Source organism: Marmota flaviventris, chromosome 19, assembly GCF_047511675.1.
Source record: "Marmota flaviventris isolate mMarFla1 chromosome 19, mMarFla1.hap1, whole genome shotgun sequence".
In the NCBI taxonomy this organism is placed as follows: domain Eukaryota; kingdom Metazoa; phylum Chordata; class Mammalia; order Rodentia; family Sciuridae; genus Marmota; species Marmota flaviventris.
In genome coordinates this window covers 37,102,982-37,124,959 of record NC_092516.1, presented here as the reverse complement: position 1 = coordinate 37,124,959, position 21,978 = coordinate 37,102,982, and the positions used below count along the sequence as shown (strand labels likewise).

General features: G+C 39.8%; 1 protein-coding gene across 2 annotated transcripts; it reads right to left on the bottom strand.

Moving 5' to 3' along the window:
* Positions 1–5,223: 5,223 nt before the first annotated feature.
* Positions 5,224–21,136, bottom strand: Kdelr2 (KDEL endoplasmic reticulum protein retention receptor 2). 2 transcript variants are annotated; one of them, XM_027920189.3, is made up of 5 exons: positions 20,920–21,136; positions 13,080–13,180; positions 9,093–9,251; positions 7,040–7,292; positions 5,224–5,417 (listed from the first exon to the last, which is right to left on the bottom strand). In XM_027920189.3, exons 1-5 carry the CDS (start codon positions 21,008–21,010, stop codon positions 5,383–5,385), a joined length of 639 nt encoding a protein of 212 aa, XP_027775990.1. In that variant the 5' UTR covers positions 21,011–21,136; the 3' UTR covers positions 5,224–5,382. The 2 variants fall into 2 exon arrangements, with proteins under 2 accessions (XP_027775990.1, XP_071461338.1); XM_071605237.1 differs by lacking the exon at positions 5,224–5,417 and adding an exon at positions 6,117–6,412.
* Positions 21,137–21,978: the final 842 nt, after the last annotated feature.

Below are 21,978 nucleotides of genomic sequence, written 5' to 3'. Positions count from 1 at the left end.
GCCTGCTGGAAACTGTCCATCCTGCCTCAGAAATATGCAACTGGTAAACCCTTCCGCTAGCGCTGGGACTTTTCCAGCGATTACGTGGTTTTCACTCCGTTCTTCAAGAAGTTCGTGCGAGTGCTGTCCGCACTGAGTAGGAGCGGGGTCGCGGGGTCACCTGAGACAGTGATAAGAGTCGCCAGCCTGCAGAACTTTGACTCTGTCACCGCGCTTCCCTTGTGTTCCCTTGTCCTTACCACCGGGAAGCAGGTAGGTGAGGTTGCTGTCCTCATTGTGCAAATGTCAAACTGAGGACGGAGGAGGGAGGCTGTGTCCAAGGTCACATCAACAGCACCACTGAGACCTGGCACAGGGGAGCCGGGTCATAATTGCCGACCAATGGTCTCCAGTTCTTCCATCTAGGTGCACTTGTGGTTTTCACTCTACCAGCTAGCAACTCCGGGCAGGCGCACTGCCGCCATGCAACTACCCCCCACACACCCCGCCACCCCGCGCCCCCTACACCTGTGCAGGCCCCATGACCAGGTGGATAGTGTACTTTAAAAAAGAAATTAAAGCCGGCGCTGAGACACATTCCTGTGATCTCAGCAGCTTGGAAGGTTGAGAAAGAAGGATCCTGGGTTCAAAGCCAAGCCTTAGTAACAGCGAGACACTAAGCAACACAAAATAGGCCTGTGGATATGTCAACAGTCCCTGAGTTCAATTCCTCAATACAAAAAGAAAAAAAGAAATCGAAATCTTTCTTTCAAAATGAACCATCCAGATCAAAGCATAGCTATTTAGAAGGCAAAGCACCCTCATGCCTTTTTTTTCATGAGGAAAATGTTTCGGATATAGAGGAGTTTCCCGAAACCTAACAACTCACCAGGTCTCTTTAACAAGGGATAAAATCCTATGATATTCTATTTTTCCAAAAGTAAGACTTTTGGAAAAATGAACATCTTTGATATCCTTGTCTGCTTTTCTTTTAGGTTAACTTCACTATTTGCAAGTTACAAGAAGCAGTCTACAAGATTTGGTACTTCATCATTATATTCAAGGGGATAAGCATCTTGAATCTTTCATTTTTCGAAATTAATTCATACCTTCCTCTATTTTTCCATTTAGTACTTGATTTTCTTTGATTAGAGTCAATCCTAATTTGGAAAAAATGAATATCTTTGCATTTAGCTTTTGCCATTCTTGCCTACTGAATTTGGATAGTTGATAATTGGTGTGAATATACTATGTATACAATCAGAGATATGAAAAATTGTGCTGTTTATATGTAGTAGGAATTCTAATGCATTCTGCTGTCATATAAAAATTTTAAAAATTACATTAAAAAAAAAAAAAGAATTCTGTAATGTCCTGATATCTTGAGTTCTCAGATCCTGAAGTTAACTTTGTTTCAGACACACAATTTCCTTATGAGAGACCCATTCATGTCATAGAAACCTTATTAGGAGAATAAATAGGTTTTATCTTTTCATTCTATTCTGGCAGCAGAGTCAAATGTGGCGTTGGGTTGACTAAGACACCCTTTAAGTGCTGGAGGTGAAAGTAGGACAGAGACTTGGAGTGCTATTTTAGTATGTTATGGCTTGAATATGAGGTGTCCCCCAAAAGCTCTTGAGTTAAAGTAACAATGTTCACAGATGAAAAGATTAGATTGTGAGAGCTGTAATTTAATCAGTGGTTCAATTAACTTGATGGGTTAATAATTTAAAAGGACTACTGTCCTATGTGTTAAGTGTAGGCAGATGAGGCATGACTGGAGAAAATTGGGGGGCGGAGAGCGGTGACCTGCCTTTGGGTTTGATGTTTTGTCCCTGGCGCCTTGCCCACTCTGCTTCCTGTGTGCAATGCACCTTACCACCACTGATGTTCTGCCTCACCTGGAGTAAAGAGTAATACAGTTGGGAGATCATGGACTAAGTAAGACCCCCTTAAATCATAAGCCCAAAATAAAATTTCCACCTCTAAGTTGTGTTTGTCAGACATTTTGGTTAGATGAAAAGTTAATAAGATTATCAAAAAAACTATCCTTGCTTTATCATTTAATGAGTACCATGTTGCACAAAGCTTTTAAATTGCAGTTATAAAAGCAGCCAATACTTCAAACCTGAAGAAACACCCAAAGAACCTATACCAAGATTGTACACTGTGCCTGGGCGCAGTAGGACACACAGGTAATCTGAGTTAGGAGGCTAAGTCAGAAGGATCTCAAGTTTGAGGTGGCCAGCCTCCACAACTCAGTGAGGCCCTATGCAACTTAGACTCTTTTTAAAGAATTCAAAATTTTTTTTAAAAAGGGAATGGAGATAGAGCTCAGTGGTAAAGCAGTGGTTTGATTCCCGATACTGGAAATAGAAAAACAAACAAACAAAAAGTCTATACTATAAAAAGATTTAACACAGACAGGTGGGGAAACCCATCCCAGAGTTCAGGTTCCCTGGAAATTCCACGTATGACTGACCCCTAAAGAGAAGAAAGAGCAAAATCTTCTTGAAGCCCCAATCCATTCACCATTTAACCTGAGGGGCCATTTGGGAAGGCACCAAGAGTCAACTACTCCTCATCTATTCCTCTCTGACAAGTATTTTGAGCAGAATTGACCAGTGTCATTAACTGGACAGGAAAGGCTCTTCCAGTACCAGTTATCAGCCAGCTTTGGGGGGTGCTATCTCTAAAGAATAGGAGAGGAAAGAGAGTCTTGGAAGTGATTTATATGTACCAAGCTTGGTTTTGTGAGCTTGACCAACAGGGGCTTTTTGTTGTTAAATTTGTTCTTTTTAGATATACATGACAGTAGAGCTGACATTATATATACATGGAGTATAACTTATTAGGATCTCATTCTTGTGGTTGTATGATGGGAAGTTACACTGATGGTGTATTCATATATGAACATAGGAAGGTTATCGCCGATTCATTCTACTCTTTCCTTTTCCCATCCCCCCCTTCCTTCATTCCCCTTTGTCTAATCCATTCTTCCCTCCCCCATCCCAAAACAGGGGCTCTTTTCAGCCTCATAGAAAGCCTGTGGCAGTAATTTTCCACGTAACAGGAGAACAAGACTCTTGAGATTCCGTGCCCAGAGAGCTGCAAGTGCATTAACACAAATCTAATCCCAAAGCTCATGCTTTTCTTATTTACAGTTCCCACAAAGCACTATGATTTCTATCAAACTTATTTCTCTACCTCTGCTCTCGGAAGAATGTAAGGCAGCAGGAAACATGATTCAAACACTCCGACTGAACTGGATAGGAATGGATCAGTGTCCATGAGTTTTAACAGTTATCACCTCACACACACATAGGCCAAGAGTGTAACTCAGTGGTAAAGTACTCGCTTAGCGTGGGCCAAAGCTCTGGGTTCCATCCCCAATACTACAAAAAGAAACAAAGAAAATACACACATACACACATAAAACACCTCAATGAAAAATACTAATTACCTGATAACCTTTATTCAAGAAGTGAAAGAAAACAGTGCTTCATAAGGCGTGTCAGACAAGGAAAGGCCTTTGTTTCCAACACATGAGGACTTGGCCCAGTCCCGCACTCCAGTTCAAGCACCCTCCTTAATAAAATGTCATCCTGATTCACCATAAAATGGGGTGACATCTTAGCCAATTTGATATTTACTTAGGAATAAGGATCTCAGGAGGCTTTGACATGTTGAGGTTCCAGATCTTGTCCTGTGCTTGGTGCTTGTTCTGTGCATCCCAGCTTATCCGATTTGCATGCGCAAAGACAGGAATTGGCCCCACCCACCCCACCCCACCCCAAGTCTGAGCAGCAAGCAGTCTGCTTGACCTACTGCCACTCAATGTCCCACCTTTCCTCCTTACTCTCAGAATTATCCCAAGGAGGATGAAAACAGAACACAGCCATTAAACCAAGATTAGGATGCTGGGAAGACAGGTAGACTGCTACACAAAGCAAAAAATATGAAGCAAGAGGGGAAAATAAAATGAGGGTTAAACTATGCAATTATACTGCCAATTTAGAAAGACATTATAATCCACACTAAATGAACATACAACTCATCCAGCTCCCTTCCTCCACAAGACATTTTAATGCAGGAAGCAAAATACTACATCCTCCTTGTGGTAAGCACTGTTAGTATTCAACACTTTCATACTGATGGGGCATCATATAAAAACAAAGTCATATACTTTTGCATAAATCAATAAAAAGTCAATATAATGGCAAAATCAGAAAGAAAAATTCTAGTTTCTCCACAAAATACAGAAAGATTTAAGATTGTTAAGTGAAATGTTTGCTGCCAAATTAAAAACAAATCATCCCAATATAGGATGTTCAAAAGCCTAATTCATAAAAAAGACAAATTTATTCTGTATTTAATAAAATGTTTATTTGGGATAACATAAGTCATGCAAGAGCTCAGTTAAAAAAAAAAAAAGAATATAAGGAATGGTAATTGGTATTGTCAATTTAAAAAAATTGTAAATCACTTTACCACCCAAGAGTGATAGGAAAAACCGTTTGAATCTGAGCAAGGACATGGTTGTGGCAATCTTTTGGGAACTGCTGAGAGACAACAAATTGTGTTCTGTTCCTCAGAGGAATAGAGTCTCATATCTAAAGTAATCATTACAGTCCCTCCCATCACACACCGGGAGGGCAAGCAGTCCAGAGCCCCTGCCCATTAATTCTTCGGTTCTCTTGGGATAGTCCCAAACTGAGACTAACAGTCTTAGGGGAGGAGGGCAGGCACCTTTGGTGACTCTTAGTTGACACCCCATCTACATTCAGAACTTTAAAATTTGGTTCTGAAAGACTTGCAAGTCACCATCACTAACCTTAAATGTAGTGTTGTGATGTCCACAGAAGGATTTCCACGGCTGGCAGAAATAAATTTGGACAGATAAACAAAATTCAACATAGTGTCTCAGATTTCAAACAAAAATAACTCATCTTTTTGGCAAAAAATAAATATAGTGGAATGCAAGTTTGATAGATGTTAGAATAGATAATCTACCAACTGCCAAGGAGTACGATTTCATTGCAGACACAATCAACAATTTCCAAGAATTTTTAAAAATAAAAAAGTTTGCACTTATTCCTCACAAAAAATCATCACTTTTGGAACTATCCCAATTAAACTACACACTGAATTTATTAATACAGCATTAAGTTTCTTTGTGTAAAAAAATCTTTGTACATAGTAATAAAAAAAGATAAGGCAAGATGCATTAAACAGAAACCTTCTGGTTCTTTTCCTCTGCTTTCTTACAGAGCCACTGATGACTGTCTGCAACAAAAGAGTTAAGTTTCTGATTTTCCGCATCAAGCATCTCATGCCTTTGCTGTGGTTAAGAATTCTGTCCACGCACCCTGAAGGACAGAGGCTGCTGATGGTCTTTGGCACTTACGCTGGCAAACTGAGCTTCTTTCCCTTGAGTACTAGAATTGTAAATAGAGGAAGAGAAAATGTTACTGATATTGACAACCTCAGTTTCCTTTTTCTCATGCTTAGAAGGCTGTCATACACAAGATTCTACCCAGTAAATACAAGGATATAAGCAATTACATTAAAAAAATATAAATTCAACTAAAAGCACCACCAAATTTACATCTACTCTTTGTTATGATTTTCCCCCCCACATCAACATATATTAAATATGACTTATGAAAGGGGTCTTGAAATTTTGGATATTAAAGTTGGCTGTAGTGGCACATGCTTTTGGGAGGCTGAGGCAGGAAGATGCCAAGTTTGAGGCATCTTAGCAAGAACCTCAGCAACTTAGTAAGACTCTATCTCAAAATAAAAAGTAAAAAGGGCTAGGGATGTAGCTCAGTGGTAGAGTGCCCATAGGTTCAATCCTCACTACCCTCCTACACACACACACGATAAATATGTTCCTTTATGGAGCAAGTCTACCATGAGGAATGTTACTATACAGCAAGGATACTTAGGTTGGAATCTGTGGTTATAGCTTTAGGTACTCCTGAATTCCCCACAATAATACACATGAATTTGTGTACATATGTATAAATATATACTTTTTATGAGCAAGGACCATAGTTTTCATCAGATATTTGTAAAGTTCACATATTTTATATTCATGCAAACATGAAACTATAAATGTACATATAAGGAGGTTGATTTAAGCACAGAATTTTAATAGCAGCAAATTAAAAAAATAAATTATAGTATATACAACACATAATGAAAGTCTATATGGATAATTTCTATTTATTGCATGAAAAAATGTGACTTGGGAAAAAAGCAGATCACAGAATAGTAAATATAGTTTAAATGAAGTGTCTGTATACACTCAAGAAATATCTGGAGCTGGGGATGTGGCTCAAGCGGTAGCGCGCTCGCCTGGCATGCGTGTGGCCCGGGTTCGATCCTCAGCACCACATACAAACAAAGATGTTGTGTCTGCCGAAAACTAAAAAATAAATATTTAAAAAAAAAAAAATTTCTCTCTCTCGCTCTCTCTTAAAAAAAAAAAAAAAAAGAAAAAATATCTGGAATTATGATTATTGAAACGTTAATCAAAGATCTCAATTTTTCAATTCTGAAAATATTTCAATGAAATTGACACAGGCACATTAAAATAAACTGGAATAACAATATGGAACTTATATATTAATGTCACATATTACAGTTGTTATATTATCTTTGCTATATGATTATGTTATGTCTTATATAATTATGTATTATATGTTTTTATCTCAGACAATGGGACAAAATGGGTTAACAGTGATTATCTCTTAGGGGTAGGATCTTGATGACCATCTTTTGAAATTAATTCTGATTTGAATCTTTCATAATGAAAATGTGCCATTTCAGGGGGGGGGTGGGAACTGTAGCCAAAGGAAAAAAGGTCCTATATATCAGACCCAAAGCCCTGATCTTGAATTTTATTTGACAACTATGAAAATGAATTTTCCTGAAGCCAGTTCTGTTCTGAGAGTCATAGTGTCAGATAAGCAGAGTTGGACAAGGGAAATGGTAAGCAAGCTCCCAATAAAGGATGTGCCTACAGGAACCATGAAGGCCAGACCCAACATACCTTTTGTGATGTACAAGTAGAAGAAGTCGCAGTATAGAATGGTCTGGACTACACCAGCCACTACAGCAATAAGGTCAAAGAAGCCCTCAAAATAGAAGCGCCAGATCCAATTGACAAGATACAAAGCACGGTAGAGGCCCAGGAAGAACAGGTAGTGGGTAGTGATGGTCTCAGCCTCCCCAGTCTTGCTGATCATAAAGAGCTGTGGAAGGATGGCCACTGATTCAAGGTAGATGGAGAAGGTCCATAAAATCTGGAAGAGAAAGGGCAAACTTCAGTCAGGATTTTGTGCCCACCACATGTTCAGGGGAAATACTCTTGCTTTACTATAGAGTAGCTTAAAGAGTAAGAAGTCTGGGTATGGGCATCTCGGCCTCAAATAGCAGCATAGAGACTACATACATCACAGATAGTTAAGCAACATGGGCACTGCCCAAGACAAGCTGGGTAACTTGGACACCTTTACCTCTGGATTTTCACTACCTTGTCTAACACCTTATTTTTCCCTGTATAACATTCTATGAATCTACATGTAAGATGTTCCTCCTGGACAAGCATGTTTTACTCTAAATCTAGAGTCTCCAATCAGCCCTGATTTCTGCCAGGGTTAATAATACCAATAGTTCACTGGGCACAGTGGCTCACACCTGTAATCTCAGCAATTCAGGAGGCTGAAACAAGAAGATCACAAGTTCAAGGTCAGCCTCAGCAACTCCATGAGACCCTGTCCCAAATAAAAAGTAAAATGGTAGGGCTGGGATTGTGGCTCAGCAGTAGAGCACTCACCTAGCACAGGTGGGACCCGAGTTTGATCCACAACACCACATAAAAATAAAGGCATTGTGTTGTGTCCATCTACACCTAAAAAATAAATATTAGAGGAAAAAAAAAAAGTAAAATGGGCTAGAGATGAAGCTGAGTGGTAAAGTGCCCCCGTGGGTTCCATCCCCAAAATGAAAGAAAAAAAAAATATTGATAACTGTGTTCCTTCTACTTCATCACTGCTGTTTTTCCTTACCAATTGATCTTTTCCAGACTCCTATATTTTTCACTTACAGGTGACCTCTGACATAAATTTTCGACTTATAATTTATTATTTTATGATTGTGTGAAAGCAATACACACTCAGTAGAAGGATACTGTGAATTTTGATCTTTTCCTAGACTACTGATATGCACTATGACACTCTGCTTTAATGTTGGGCAGCAGCAGCAGCCTCACCAGTAAACCACACCATCCCAAGGGGACACAATCAACATTCTAAAATGTACCATATGTTGCTAAGCTGATTTCTGGTAGGTTAGATGTTATTAAATACTTTTTCAACTTACAAGGGGTTTATCAGGATACAACCCCATCATAAGTCAAGGACTTATATTTTTATTAGTCTTCAGGCTTTCAGGAGTAGTTAAATCAAAGGGTTCAGAAATTGGAAGTGTAATTATGAAAACTCTGTCCGATGTGGTACTTTGCTCATGTTGACAAAAGAAAGACTTATAAGTAGTCTAGGCACTCCCAGCATTTATCAGACAACCAAGAGCACTGCAGTAACTTAGTAAACACCAAGGTGCTAATCAGCAGCTCTTCACTGGGAAAGAGGCACTTAGGAACAATTCACTCCACTGTAGTGTAAAGAGCACCATAAATCACTGTCCCCAAGGGTAAGAAGTTTAGGAGTGCTGCTTAGGAGATGCATAGACACAAAATCAGTGTGCAACATCCATATGTGGAAAGGAAACAAAACCTAGTCAGAGTAGGGAGAAGACCATATTATCTTCAAACACAAGGACAGGCAGGGCTGTGTTTGGAACCACAGAAGTTAAGATAATAAAACAGTTTTGAGTTCTTTCTCAAGGACAGTCAGGGGATAAGCTGTCAACAGACACCCAAATACTTGCATGCTTTAATTCCTGTCTATAATATATTTACACCAAATAGTTCATGTTGCATCAGAAGTTTACCTGAAAAACAAAAACAAAACTCCACATTATCTGCATATAGGTTTATTTCCTTAGAGAACCAGACATGACTACTAAATAAGACCTTAACTAACCTCTAAAGGAGAGAAATCGTGATTGACCAGAAATGAGAGTCCTCCCACAGGGACCACCAGAAACTCCACTCGGAAGGTATCATGATTTCCATCATAGGTTGCCTTAAATTTCATGTAGATCAGGTACACCGTGGCATAAGAGCAGGCAATATAGATAAGCTAAAACCAAAAGAAAAATACCAGGTTGTCAATACATTGCAATTGTTTCAACTCCTCAGCTTTCTACATCACCAGTTGCTTTGTTTGTTTTTGTTTTTAATTTAAACATAGTAAAATTCACTTTGGGGAGATGTATACTTCTGAGTGATATAAACAGGAAATTTTATCCATTAAACCCAAAATTCCATCATCCTGTCTTTGTACAAAGTCAAGCCTCTCCAGGCTTCACCTTTAATCATCCCTGTCCCACTTTGCCTTTTCTAGAATGCCACATAAATGAAGTCAGACAGCATGTTGCCTTTTGCATGTGGCCTCTTTCAGTTAGCACAATGCATCTGAAAGCCAACAAACTAGTTGCTTCCCATCCTCCACTGTCTGGGGATTGAACTCAGGGGTGTTCTACCACTGAGCCACACCCCCAGCTATTTATTTTGAGACAGATCTAACAAAGTTGCTCAAGCTAGTTTTGAATCTGCCATTCTCCTGCCTCAGCCTCCAGAGTAGCTGGGATTATAGGAATGGCCACTGTGTCCAGCATAGCATTAATAATCCATTTTATTGATGAGTACTGGCCCATTGTGAGGGCACATCATAAGTTGTCTATTCACTCACCAGTTAGAGGACAGCTAGATGGTTTCCAGTGTGGAAGGGTGGTGGACAACGCTGCTATCAACATGTTACAGGCTTTTATGAGAACATAACTTTTCGTTTCTCTTGGTTTTATATCTAGGAGTGGGTTTGTTGGGTCAAATGTCAACTGTAAGTTTCACTTTTTAATAAAACTGCCAAAGAAATAAACTTTAATCTCATCTTACTATTACAGCAGATTAAAGAAAAAAAAAAGTTCAATGCAGTTCAAAACCCATGAACTTCCTTCTAGCATATTCCTTGGCTAGCATTTTTGTAAAGAAAAGATGCAATGCAATTCAAGTTAAACTCTGCCATGATGATTTACTTAAATTATGTTACTTTTAACACTGAACATTTGGAAAATTGTTATGAAATGGTTTGGTAACATAACAAAAGCAAAACCTAAAGTTAATGATAATTTGGAAAACATTGCTGCCTCTAAGGGAATGATTTTGTGCACATGGCAGTATAACTGCTCAAGGACTTACAATTAAGTTATGTGTTCTTTCATCTTTAAAAGGTCAAATATCATCTAGTCACCTGACCAAGGAAAAAGGTCTGATATGCTGAAATTACATCAATTTTCAAATTGCAGAAATTTAGGCTCAAGAATCAACAGCAGATTTAGTGCATAGAGACAACTGGGATAGGGACCACCCTACTTGGTACTACTTCTCCTTAGGAAATATGACTTGACAAACAATTAGAAAAACATTTGGGCAAACTACTTAACAGGAAAATGAGAGCAATCATCAAGCCTTCATATGCCTAAAAACAATGTAAACAACCCACAAAGACATTAAAGAGTCCCTGGTATATTATACAGTTATATTTGAAAGTAAACAGTCAACACTATTCAAATTGTCAGTCATAATCATACACATGCATAAATAAAGTACATATACATGTGCATTTACACTGTGCCCTCTTCTGGCACATATGCAGAAGAGGCTCCTGGCAGCCAGGGGCCCCAGCAGGCCAGGTGGAGCCAGGGAGGTTCGGTCCATCCAGGCCTTAGCAGCCACTGGGAAACAACAGCTGTTCGTCTCCTCTCACTAGTGCTTAAAGTTCAAGTAAAACATGAGGATGTACAACTTGGGTCTAACTCCACCAGCTTTCAGGACACAATGCTTAGGAATTGCAATCAAGCAAACCAGAAGAATTCCTCTGAAAGGTGGTACTCCTAAAGAGGAGGTAGAGGATTCTGGCTCACATACCTTTAATGCCTGCAGTTTCAGTTTGCCCAGGCACCAAGCAGGGACTTAGCCATTTTTAAGACAGTTGATTGTTTCCTGATTACTAGGTTTCCATTGCTTAGTAAAGAATGGAATGATTACAGGTGACTCAAATTTGCTTTTTTTCCCCCTTCCTTCTTTTTTTTGAGGTAGTGGTGGATTGATACTGTATCCTGCCGTTGTGTTAAACTAACTAGTTCTAGTAGTTTTTTTTATAGGTTCTGTAGGATTTCTTATACAGGTGATCACATCATTTGCAGATAAAAAGTTTTACTACTTCTTTTCCAATTTGTATGTATGTTCTATTATTTTATTGCAACAATTAGAACCTCCACTATTTTGACTAGAAGTGATAAGATGGAACATCTTTGTCTTTATTATCTTTGCTACATCCCAAGTCATTTTTACATTTTATTTTGATTCAGGGTCTTGCTAAGTTGCTCAGGCTGGCCTCAAACTTGCAATCCTCCTGCCTCAACCTCCAAGAGCTAGAATTAGGCCACGGCACCAAGTCAAATTTGATTTTTAGTAAAGAACACAAATTCAAATATTGCTTTGTTTATTTTAATGGTGCTTAAAATACACATTTGAACACAATGTGCTGGGGGGACACTTACTGAAATTCCACACCAACAGGCTTCAACTTAAATATTACTTCCTTAGGTGTAGCTATAACCAAATAACTAGAACAATGTCCAGCATCCAGGTGCTCGGATTTTGTAGAATGAATGAATGAAAGAAAGAAATCAGACACCTATTACACATCCTGAAAACCTCTCTACTTTTCCTTCATTGCGTCCATCACAAATTGCAGTCATTTATTTAGTGCTGGGATGATCTGCCTCTTCTCCCACACCAGACTATAAGACTTGCTTATTTTTCAAATCAAATGCTCAGTGCCTAACTCTGTAGGTATTTATAACACAAGCTCAATGATTGTGGAAAAGAACTGAGGCAGTGCTTCCTCAAGTGTGAACTATGACCACAGTGTATATAAATGTTAGGGGTATGCAGCATTTTGTATTTTAATAGTTACTCATTTGCTTTAACATGAATTAAAAGAAATATAAAAGGACACCAAAGGTGTCATGGATATGAATGCTTAGGACAAGTTAAAAGGTTTAAAACATATTATTAAGTAAATTGTGGTGCAGACATTATTTAAACATGACAAAATAAACAATGAGAGCACAAACACAGAAGTTTAGGAAAAACTAAGTGGAAAAAAGAAAAAAAGTGCAAGATTATACGCAGCAGCAAAACAAGACTCTACAACCAGAAGTTCCAGCTTTAATTCCTCATTATGTACTGACTTGCTATGTTTCTCTGGGAAGTCTATAATTTCCCAGTGCTTGAAAATCCCTCTTCCTTACAGGGTTATCAAGAGCTTTAGAAGCTCTATCATATTTAAGGAACTTAAATTTTAAAACCTCTAAGTAAAAGTACTTTAAATGATTGTTTTGAAACAGAAATGTATGCTTAATGATAACTATTTCAAGTTATACACAGAAGGTGGTCTAAAAGTTTTTAAGAACACAACAGCATATTTAGATAGTATTCTTGGAGATTTTTAATTAAAAAAACACAAGCTCCCAGATATTCAGGAGGCTGAGGCAAGAAGACCACAAGTTCAAGGCCAGTCTAAGCAACTCTGACCTTGTTTCAAAATAAAAAATAAAAAGAACCAGGGAAGCAGGGTGTGGTGGCATATGCCTATAATCTCAGCAGCTTAGGAGGCTGAGGCAGGAAGATCACAAGTTTGAGGCCAGCCTCAGCAACTTAGTGAGTCCTGTCTTAAAATAAAAAATAAAAGAACTAGGGATGAATAACTCCCCAAGTTCAATCCCTAGTACCCCAAAACTAAACCAAAAAAAAAAGAAAAAAAAAAACTGACATAAATTGACAGCTTCCATAGATCTGTATATTACAGATAAAATACATCCTACCAGATGCCATACCATACCTTCATAGATGTATTATATAATGAAATAAATGAAGTAAAAAGATCCAGGTAACGAGTTGTAAAGACCAGTGCAAACAGAAGCTGGCTTTTCCCAGAAATACCTAAAGAAACAAAAGTAAAGCATTAGAAAAGCCCTGGAGAGCTTTACAACTCCTGAGATCACACTGTGCAAGAAGTGCAGATAGGGAAAGTGAACACTTGGGAGTCAAAGGCTGAGCTTTGGGGATGAGTAAACAAGAGCAGTTTCAATTTTCTTTCCTTTGACAACTCTTAAACACACTCCTTCCCCGCCCCATCTTTATTTTTATCTATTTATTTATTTTCATGTGGTGCTGAGGCTCAAACTCAGTGCCTCACATATGCTAGGCAAGCGCTCTACCACTGAGCCACAACCCCCCCACCCCCGCCGAACACACTCCTTTTGGAAGGCTCCATCAACTTTGTCTTACTATGACTGGTAACTTAGGAAAATGACTTTGTTACACCATTTCCAACATACCTAGACATATTCTTCAAATGAACATTAACATTATACTTCTCAAATATGTCACCTTAGGTAGGAATAAATTTCTTTTAATAATTGTGCTGTTTGTGTTGTAACTTGTCTTTACCTTCAGATCTTTCTTTCCACTTAAAAAGTGTATATCCATGGTGATAAATCTCTTGAGTATAGAGTTAGAATTTACTCTAATTAAGGAGATGAGGATTCAACTGAGGAACTGTTTTAGGTAAGAATCTGAGCAATAACCCTGCATCCCCTGGAAAAAATGGCATGACCTCCCAAGGTGACTACTTTGCTGAAAACAGCATTTACTTGGATGTACTGATTTTCAGAAACTCCATCATTTAAGATCCATCACACAACCAATCTGATATTTGTTTAAACATATTCCTGGATGCTATGATAAACACAAGAGTAGGAACCTACAACTACAGGCAGTCTTCAGATGTGTCTAACTTTGGCATAACTTGAAACTGTTTTCATTTCTACCACCAACCCATCTCCAAAGCAGTACATCCACACTCAGCTGAGAGAGAATAGTTCACATGGCTTTTCTGACATCTACATTTGACCAAATGTTTATGTGACAAATGGTGTGAACTATGGAGACTGGGCAAATTCTTTAAGGAAACTGAAAGCTGATTAGATACCAGAATCTACCCACCCTCAACTATAATGCAAAACTTCATATCATTACACATTTCAAATGTCACTGCATTTAAGTCATTAGCAACACTCCTCTGGAACATGAAAATTACATTGTTTTTCAATGCATTTTATAAGCATCTGCAGCTTGCTAAAATTAAGAGCCTGGATTAAGAATGTTATTTTTTAAATGTAAGTAACTGCAGTTCCAGCCTATACACAAAGCAATCAAAATTTAGAAAAAGATGACTCTGTCTTTCCAAATTGATCAACAGAAACCCATTTTGAGGGTCAATGGCGATGCAGGCCATAAGGTGCTTTGTTTATAGCCTTTCCTCAGTAATAAAGACCCTTTTTTTTTTCTATCAGAGATCAATGTTCCAAAGGATAAACAATGAAGTTGGTACTAAAAACTGGAAAGAGAATACAAGATGTGGAAAGAAAAGGGAGCAGACAGCTCACATTTGGAATCTGTTGAAGACATTTGCTATGTGGCTCATTCTAATATTTTAAATTAAAACTTACAGGATAGAGATGGGTACATTTTGATGTACAGAGTTTATTCTAACGGAGCTTTGGAAGCCAAGCAGACTTAAGCCTTCTTTTCAGCATTCCAAACTAAAAACTTAGAACCATCATATAGCTCTGATCCTTCCCCTTTGTAACCCAACTCACCTATCACCTCCCCTGGGAGGTCATCTCTGAGATGCCCTTCTTCAATGGTTGGCATTCATTCAGCAGGCATACAATGGGAACTCCTTCATATCAACTGCTGGGCTACCTCCTATTAGAGAGCTATAAAGATACATTGTGATGACCTGGTTCCTGCCTCTCCTCTCCCCTCAAACTCCCACCTGACACAGAAATCTCTAAAGGTTGGGGTCGTACCTTATTCCATTTTATATTTCCTGTGCTGGGCACTGGGCCTGACCCACAGCAGGGTCCAGAAAATATTTCCATGTCATATGGGAAATTCTCGAGTGGTATTTTGGGATAATACTTCTGAAGAATTTCCAAGTCCCACTGTGTCTCTATGACTATAAACAGACAATGTGCTATATAAGTTCTGCCCTAATTTACTACCAGCTAGAGGGTGGGAAAGACCCCAGGGTGAGCATGGAACCGAGGAGACAGGTCCTGTTCCATGCAAGAACCAGCATGCTGGGAAATGAATAGTTCTACACAATTCTCCCTAGCCTGAATCTTTTTTGTTTTTTCTTTCAGATACTGACAGAACTTTTATTCTATTCATTTACATGCGGTGCTGAGAATCGAACCCAGTGCCTCATGTATGCTAGGCAAGCGCTCTACCACTGAGCCACAACTTCAGCCCCCTAGTCTGAATCTTGATTAACAAGTAGCAGCTTTATGCTTTAAAATTGCAAAACTGTCCTGAATTCCCAGAAAGGCAGATATACCAGGTGAAGACAGAAGGGAATGGGGCAGAAATTACCTGGTCATGTGAAATAACTGCTAAGTCAGAATGGCTACCTCCCTGTTTTATTTCTATTTTTTATTTATTTTTTTTTTGGGGGGGGGGGGTGGTGGTACTGAGATGGAACCCAGGGCCTCGTGTCTTCAAGACAAGCACTCTAACATTGACCTCTACCCCCAGCCAATACCTCCTTGCTAAGACTGTATCATGTAATATGTACTTATAGAATATTCAACTGTAAAGGTTTCAGAAACTGGCGTCCTAACACAAAATGCACCAAGTTACACATTCAGGAGAATAACTTGCCAAATGGAAATAATTCATTAAATTTAACATCATTCTGGTCTTTTCCCACAGGGTCAAGTGAAGTTTATAAAAGCCTAAACTATATACCTCATTGTATGTTATTATACTGCAAGTGAAAGGCGTCTTTCCTTACATTTCTATTGGTTGAATAGATTCCTCAACCAAAAAAAAAGTCCAGGAATTGTTCTCCTGGTAATAGCAGGGATACAACAAAGCAATGCAAGTCAGACCACAGGACAGTCCTCAGGGCAGCACTGCAACTGTGCTCCTATCCACTCTCAAAGGATCTGGATGTTCCCTGGAATTCTTGGCTTAGTGGTTAAGAACAACCTCTTAACAAGGCTTTTTTCTCTTATTACAGAATGTGACTTAGGAAAAATGAGGCTTTGGATCTAGAGCTTCTAGGTTCAAACTCGGCCACTTGTGGTACAGGCTCCATTATATATCACCCTGACCTTACCCTCTGTATCTGTCAAATACCCTCTGTATCTGTCAAATGGGGAAAAATTATACTAACTGTGGGAATCAAAAGAGAAGTTAAAGTTTTATAATATAATATACCTGCCACTGCAAATGCTTGAGAAATGACAGCTCATTACATACTGTTGTATCATTTTTTTTCTTATTTAAAAAAAAAATCCATGTAAATTATTTTATTGAAAATTTCAAGTGGGATAAAATATATGGAATAAAAAGTGAAAAGTCTCTTGAACAACCCTGCCATCTCCATTTTAAGTGTAACTTTTAAAGTTTTTTTCCTATGTGTTTGCATGTTTACTGTTAAAGTGGGGCCAATTTTGAGCCTTCCAACTTGCCTTTTGAACTAAGTATCTCAGATTCATCTTTTCCTATTAACAGGTTTAGCTCTGCCTTGTTCTTTATAAATGACTGCATAGTATTCCTCAATGTGGCTATACCACAATTTGTGCAACCACTCCATTATTGTTTATAATTTTTCTTGTTATAAATCCTGCACAAACATCTTTGTATCTGTAGCAGTATTCTGTACTTATTTATATTCAACAAACATTTTGTACCCAAATGCCAATTATTCACACACTAATTTCTGTAGTTCAGATTCCCTAGAATTGTTGGAGTAAAAGACATGAACATTTCAAATTTGGTAAATATTGTCAAATATCTCCTAGAAAGAACATGCCAATTTACATATCCATTAACACCAGATGGGAAGGCCCCTTTCTTCATACCTTTCGTACATTAGACCTTTTAAACCTCTCTTAACCTTTTTCTGCCCAGCAGGCATATAAACAGTATTTGCTGTCATTTTAATATCTAACCTCCAAACTTCTAGTGACTGGGCATTCTTTTATGCTTAATTGGTCTTCTACTATTCTGTAAACTGCCAACTTTGTTCATTTTTCTATCAAGTTGTTTTTACCTGTAGGACTACTTTAATATGGATAGTAACCTTCTGTCATTTACATATACTACAGATTATTTCTCAGTTGTCTTTAACATTCTGAATTAATAAATTAATCTGGAGGAATGTGTTATCTTTTCTTCATCAGTCTGGCGGGGTCCTATCCAGGACCCTGATAAGAATATACATTCAAATCATCTGTATCCATCAGCAAAGTTTTATTCTTTTCTCCAGAGGTCTTGTACACTCCTTTGTGGAAAAGTCAAAGGAGGCATCTCTGGGACCTTTCTTGCTGCTTCAGTTCCATAGGATTTACTGCCCATACAACCACATCTTTTCATACATGTTTTACTATCTCAACTGAACTGCAACTTGACTTCCTTTTTTTTTTTTTTTGGGGGGGGGGGTGGTGTTGGGGATATAACCCAGGGCATCACACATACTAGGGAAGTATAGTACCACTGCAGCTTTCATAAGAGCAAAATCTTTGATTGCTGCCAGCTGCAGCTCTGAACTCTGTCTCAGAGCCTTGCACACAGTAGGTAGTCGATAAATGCTTGAGAGTAATGATTACTCAAGAGACTGGAACTCAAATGGACAGAGGTGACAGCTCCAAGAGGGAGCTGAGAATGCAAACGTTTCTTGAAGTATTCAACACCAATAAAAGATGAGGTGTTTTCCATTGATATCCAATTATATAAAATGTGGAAACATCATTCTGGCTGTCATATTTGATAGGGTGAAAAGTTTGTAACCTTCTAACAACTACTAGGAAAGAAGGAAGGAGACTGGGGAGTAAGGCTGGGTCTCAGAAAGACTCCACTGTCATTTATGTTCAGTAGATGCAGCACTGTTAACTATTAATAATATGTAAGAAAACTTAGAAAGTCCTTCATCTAAAAACCACAGCTTGCTCTGAGGTTATTCAAGTCAGGGTTTAGGACACACACACATAAAAGTGACAACTTGAGTATACTATGGATCAAGTTGCAATGGTAGTTCAGGAATAGGAGACATGCTTCATTTGGGCATTCCTCTGTAGTGACAATGGCAGATGCAGACACAAGAGAATGCAGATTCAAAGATTAACTCACTGTCCCCAGTTTAATATAGGTCCTTAAAGGCAACCATTCTGGAACTAGAAATGCCATAAAAACCGAACCTCCAGCTTCCTCATAAATCTGCCTCACCCCTTCCTCTAGGGGAAAAAAGCCCTAAGTTCCTAAAGCTATAGGCATGTTCAAAACAGGTGCTGAAATCCTAAAATGAGCCTCAATACCAGTATTTTCAAAGTGAGAAACACAATCTGGATGTACGTGTCTCCTATTCCAGTTATTTGAGAAACTCTTATCAAGTTCTTACTCCTCCAAATGTCTCTACACAACTTTTATAATTCATAATGGGAAAACAAAGCAGTGAATTAAATTTAGCATTTAATTCAGATTAAATGATCTTAGTGATTTTTGACTTTTAAAAGACCAAGAAAACTCATATCAGAATGAAAATCATCCTAAGTCTGCAAATAAGAATAGCTTATTAATACCTGAGGAATACTTGGGAACCACACACAAACTAATCTATTTTTCTTTCTTTCTTAGCATTTTAGCTGAAGTACTTTATATTTCTGTTAATGCTCTAAATCTCCCAAATGTAAATAGTGAATATTAAAAAATGACCAACACAGCAAATCTTTTCACTTTCTCTTTGTTACTCAAGGTTCCTTTAAGAATTCTATTTCTGGAGTTGTACTAAATTCAATCAAACATCTTAGTTTAGATACAAATTTAGGAGACAGCACACTCCAACATTTAACTATCTGCCAGAAGAGAGGATTCTGAGAAATATGAGAAAGAAGATGAAGAGACACATACAAAGACATTGAAGAAAACTAAAAATTAAAAATGATATCTCAGTGTAATAACAACAAAAGAATTTACACTATTGACATCTAATATTTAAACTAGAATTGTTTACCCCAAAGCAGACATTTATTCAAAACTCTTAATTGTGAATTACTGATTGTGTTGCATTCCTGGCTCTATCACTACTTTGCTCAATTCCCCAAGACTCAGTTCCTCTGTTCTCAGAATGGGAATAATGGCACCTACCTCATAAGATTAAAAACCACCTGGGATAAGCTGTATAAAGGCACTTAGCTGACTACTTAGTACATAGCTAGTGCTTAAACGTTAGCTATCATAATCACTGCAATAAATCTGCTACCATTGGAAATCATGCAATTGAGCCTCTCAGCACTATGTAAAAATTGAGAGATCACCTCCATGTCAGACATGGTTTCAGTACATGGACTTTGTGACATCCATTCTGATTGCTCAAAGGTCTTTTTTGGTTTTGCTTACTTCCTGGATCTCAGCTATGTTCCAGGGAGACAGGTGATGGCTGCAGAAAACAGAGTCAAAAACATGGTGCTACTTTAAATGTGGAGATTTTTATAAATAAACCAGGTAAAGGGAATCTCTGCCACCTGCTTCCTTTAAGACACCCATCTTTAACTGAAAAAAATTAAGTTCATGAGTTAATCAAAAGCTATTTCATGTGGCCGAACATCAAAAATAATGCATTTTGAGGCCATAGCATCAAAAATAATGCATTTAAAGAAATTATGTAAAAAATTCATAATTCTTAAGCTTTTAGGATTAATTAAGTGTAAAACCCCATGGCTATTATCTAAGAAAGGTTTGTTCACTACCTCCCAGCAATGCTTGTATAAAATGTGCACTCCTGGGGAGGGGCTGAACCAACTCACTGGTGACGTGGAGCCAGGAACTGCATGAGACCACATGAAACCTCAGCGGTACCCAACGCCACGGTTTTAGGAGAACCACTTATTAGATGGAGGCATTCGGAGTTTGACAAACTAGCTTGCTTCTCAAAGCAGCAAGAATTTCACTAAGAAGACCCACCTCCCACGGCCCCTCCCTTGGCAGGCATTATCCTGCCAGGACTTGGGTGAAGCCTACACAATTCTAAGCCCAGGCTTGGCTCAATACCCTACAGATTTAATAAGAATCTCAGTCTTTAAACGGGCAGGGTGGAGAGCGAAATGACCTCTCGCACCAACTCCCTGGCCGCCCCACCTCCTCGGGTGGCCTGGCTGCCACGTCAGGCGGAGCCGACGCGGTCCTGCCCATCCTCCTCCCGCCAGTCCCATTGATTCGCGGGCCTCCCACTCGGGACCCTGCCTGAAGAAGCGCCCCAGGAAAGCCCAAGGCGGGAGACACATTTGCTGGACCTCCACTCCCATTACAAACTTTTCAGGCAGAACAAGGGCCGTAAGCAATTCGGCCAGCGCCCCTCCGCCCCAACCACTCAAGTTCGCGAAAGGACCCAGCGCGCTGCGGGGCCCGGCGCTGCAACACCCCGGCTCGGCCCAGGCACCAAACAGAGAGGCCGAAGGTTCACGCCAGGCCCGAGCGCCAGGCGAGCCAGCCAGGGGGGGTGTGTCGGCCCAGCGCCGGCCCGACGGGTAGCTGGGCAGCGGAAGCCGGCGGGTCCTCCCGGTGACCCGGCCCCGCGTCCCAGCTTTTCGGGGCCTTGCCCGGCCGCTCACCGGCGCAGGAGCGCGTCTTCCAGATCTTCAGCAGCAGGATGACGATGGCCGCCAGGTGGGACAGGTCCCCGGTCAGCCGGAAGATATTCATGGTGGCAGCGGTCGGCGCGGCGCGGCAGCCCTGGGGCTCGGCAGCTCAAGCGGCAGCGGCGGCCCCCGAAAGGAAGCGGCGAAGATGGCGAGAGCGGGCGCGACGTGGCCAGGGACGTGGCCGAACTGCCGTCGCGCGCGCAGGGCAGCCTGGGAGCCCCGGCCGCCGCCGGCTCCGCCCTGGCCCCGCCCCTTAAAGGGGAAGCCCGGGAGCCTCAGGCCCGACCTGGCAGCTCGAGGGGCGGGCGGCTGAGGACCCCAAGTGCTCGCCCACTTCCTTTTCCTGGGCTTCCGGCCTCCCCTCGGATGCCAGCGATTTCCTTTAATTTTTGAAATGGCACACCCTTGGGAGGATTGTCTTTTTTCCCTCCCCCTACCACTAGTTATAAGAGCTCTAACAAGCTTATTGTGAAAAAGAGGGAAATAATTCGGTATTGCATCTCTCAAGGTCGTGGAGGATGCAGCTCATATGGGAGACCAAAGATTTTACCATTCCTGGGGATGTCTTTAAGAAAGAGAATCCAAGGGGAGCACGGTGGCGTTCTCCTGAAATCCCAGCAATTCTGGAGGCTGAGGTAGGAGGGTCGAAAGTTCAAGGCCAGCCTCAGTAATTTAATGAGACCCTGTCTCAAAAAATGAAAAGGTTTGGGGATGTAGCTCAGTGGTAAAGTACCCCTGGGTTCAATCCCCAGTCCCCAGTTTAAAAAAAAAAAAAAAGGAGAGAATTCAAATACTCAGCCGCAGAGCACTTTTCAACCTGGGTTCTAGTCCCAGAACTGGGGGAAGAGAGTAGAAGAAAGGGAATGCAAAATTAGGTAGAAAAGTGAACATTCTCTAGGATGAGAAAAGAGATCCAAGAAATTACAAACAGAACCGAGCTGGCAGACAGGCTCTGCTACATAATTTACAGGACTGGTTCAAAATGAAAGCACAGAATTCATAAAAGAGTAAAAGAAAAATGCTCTTAAA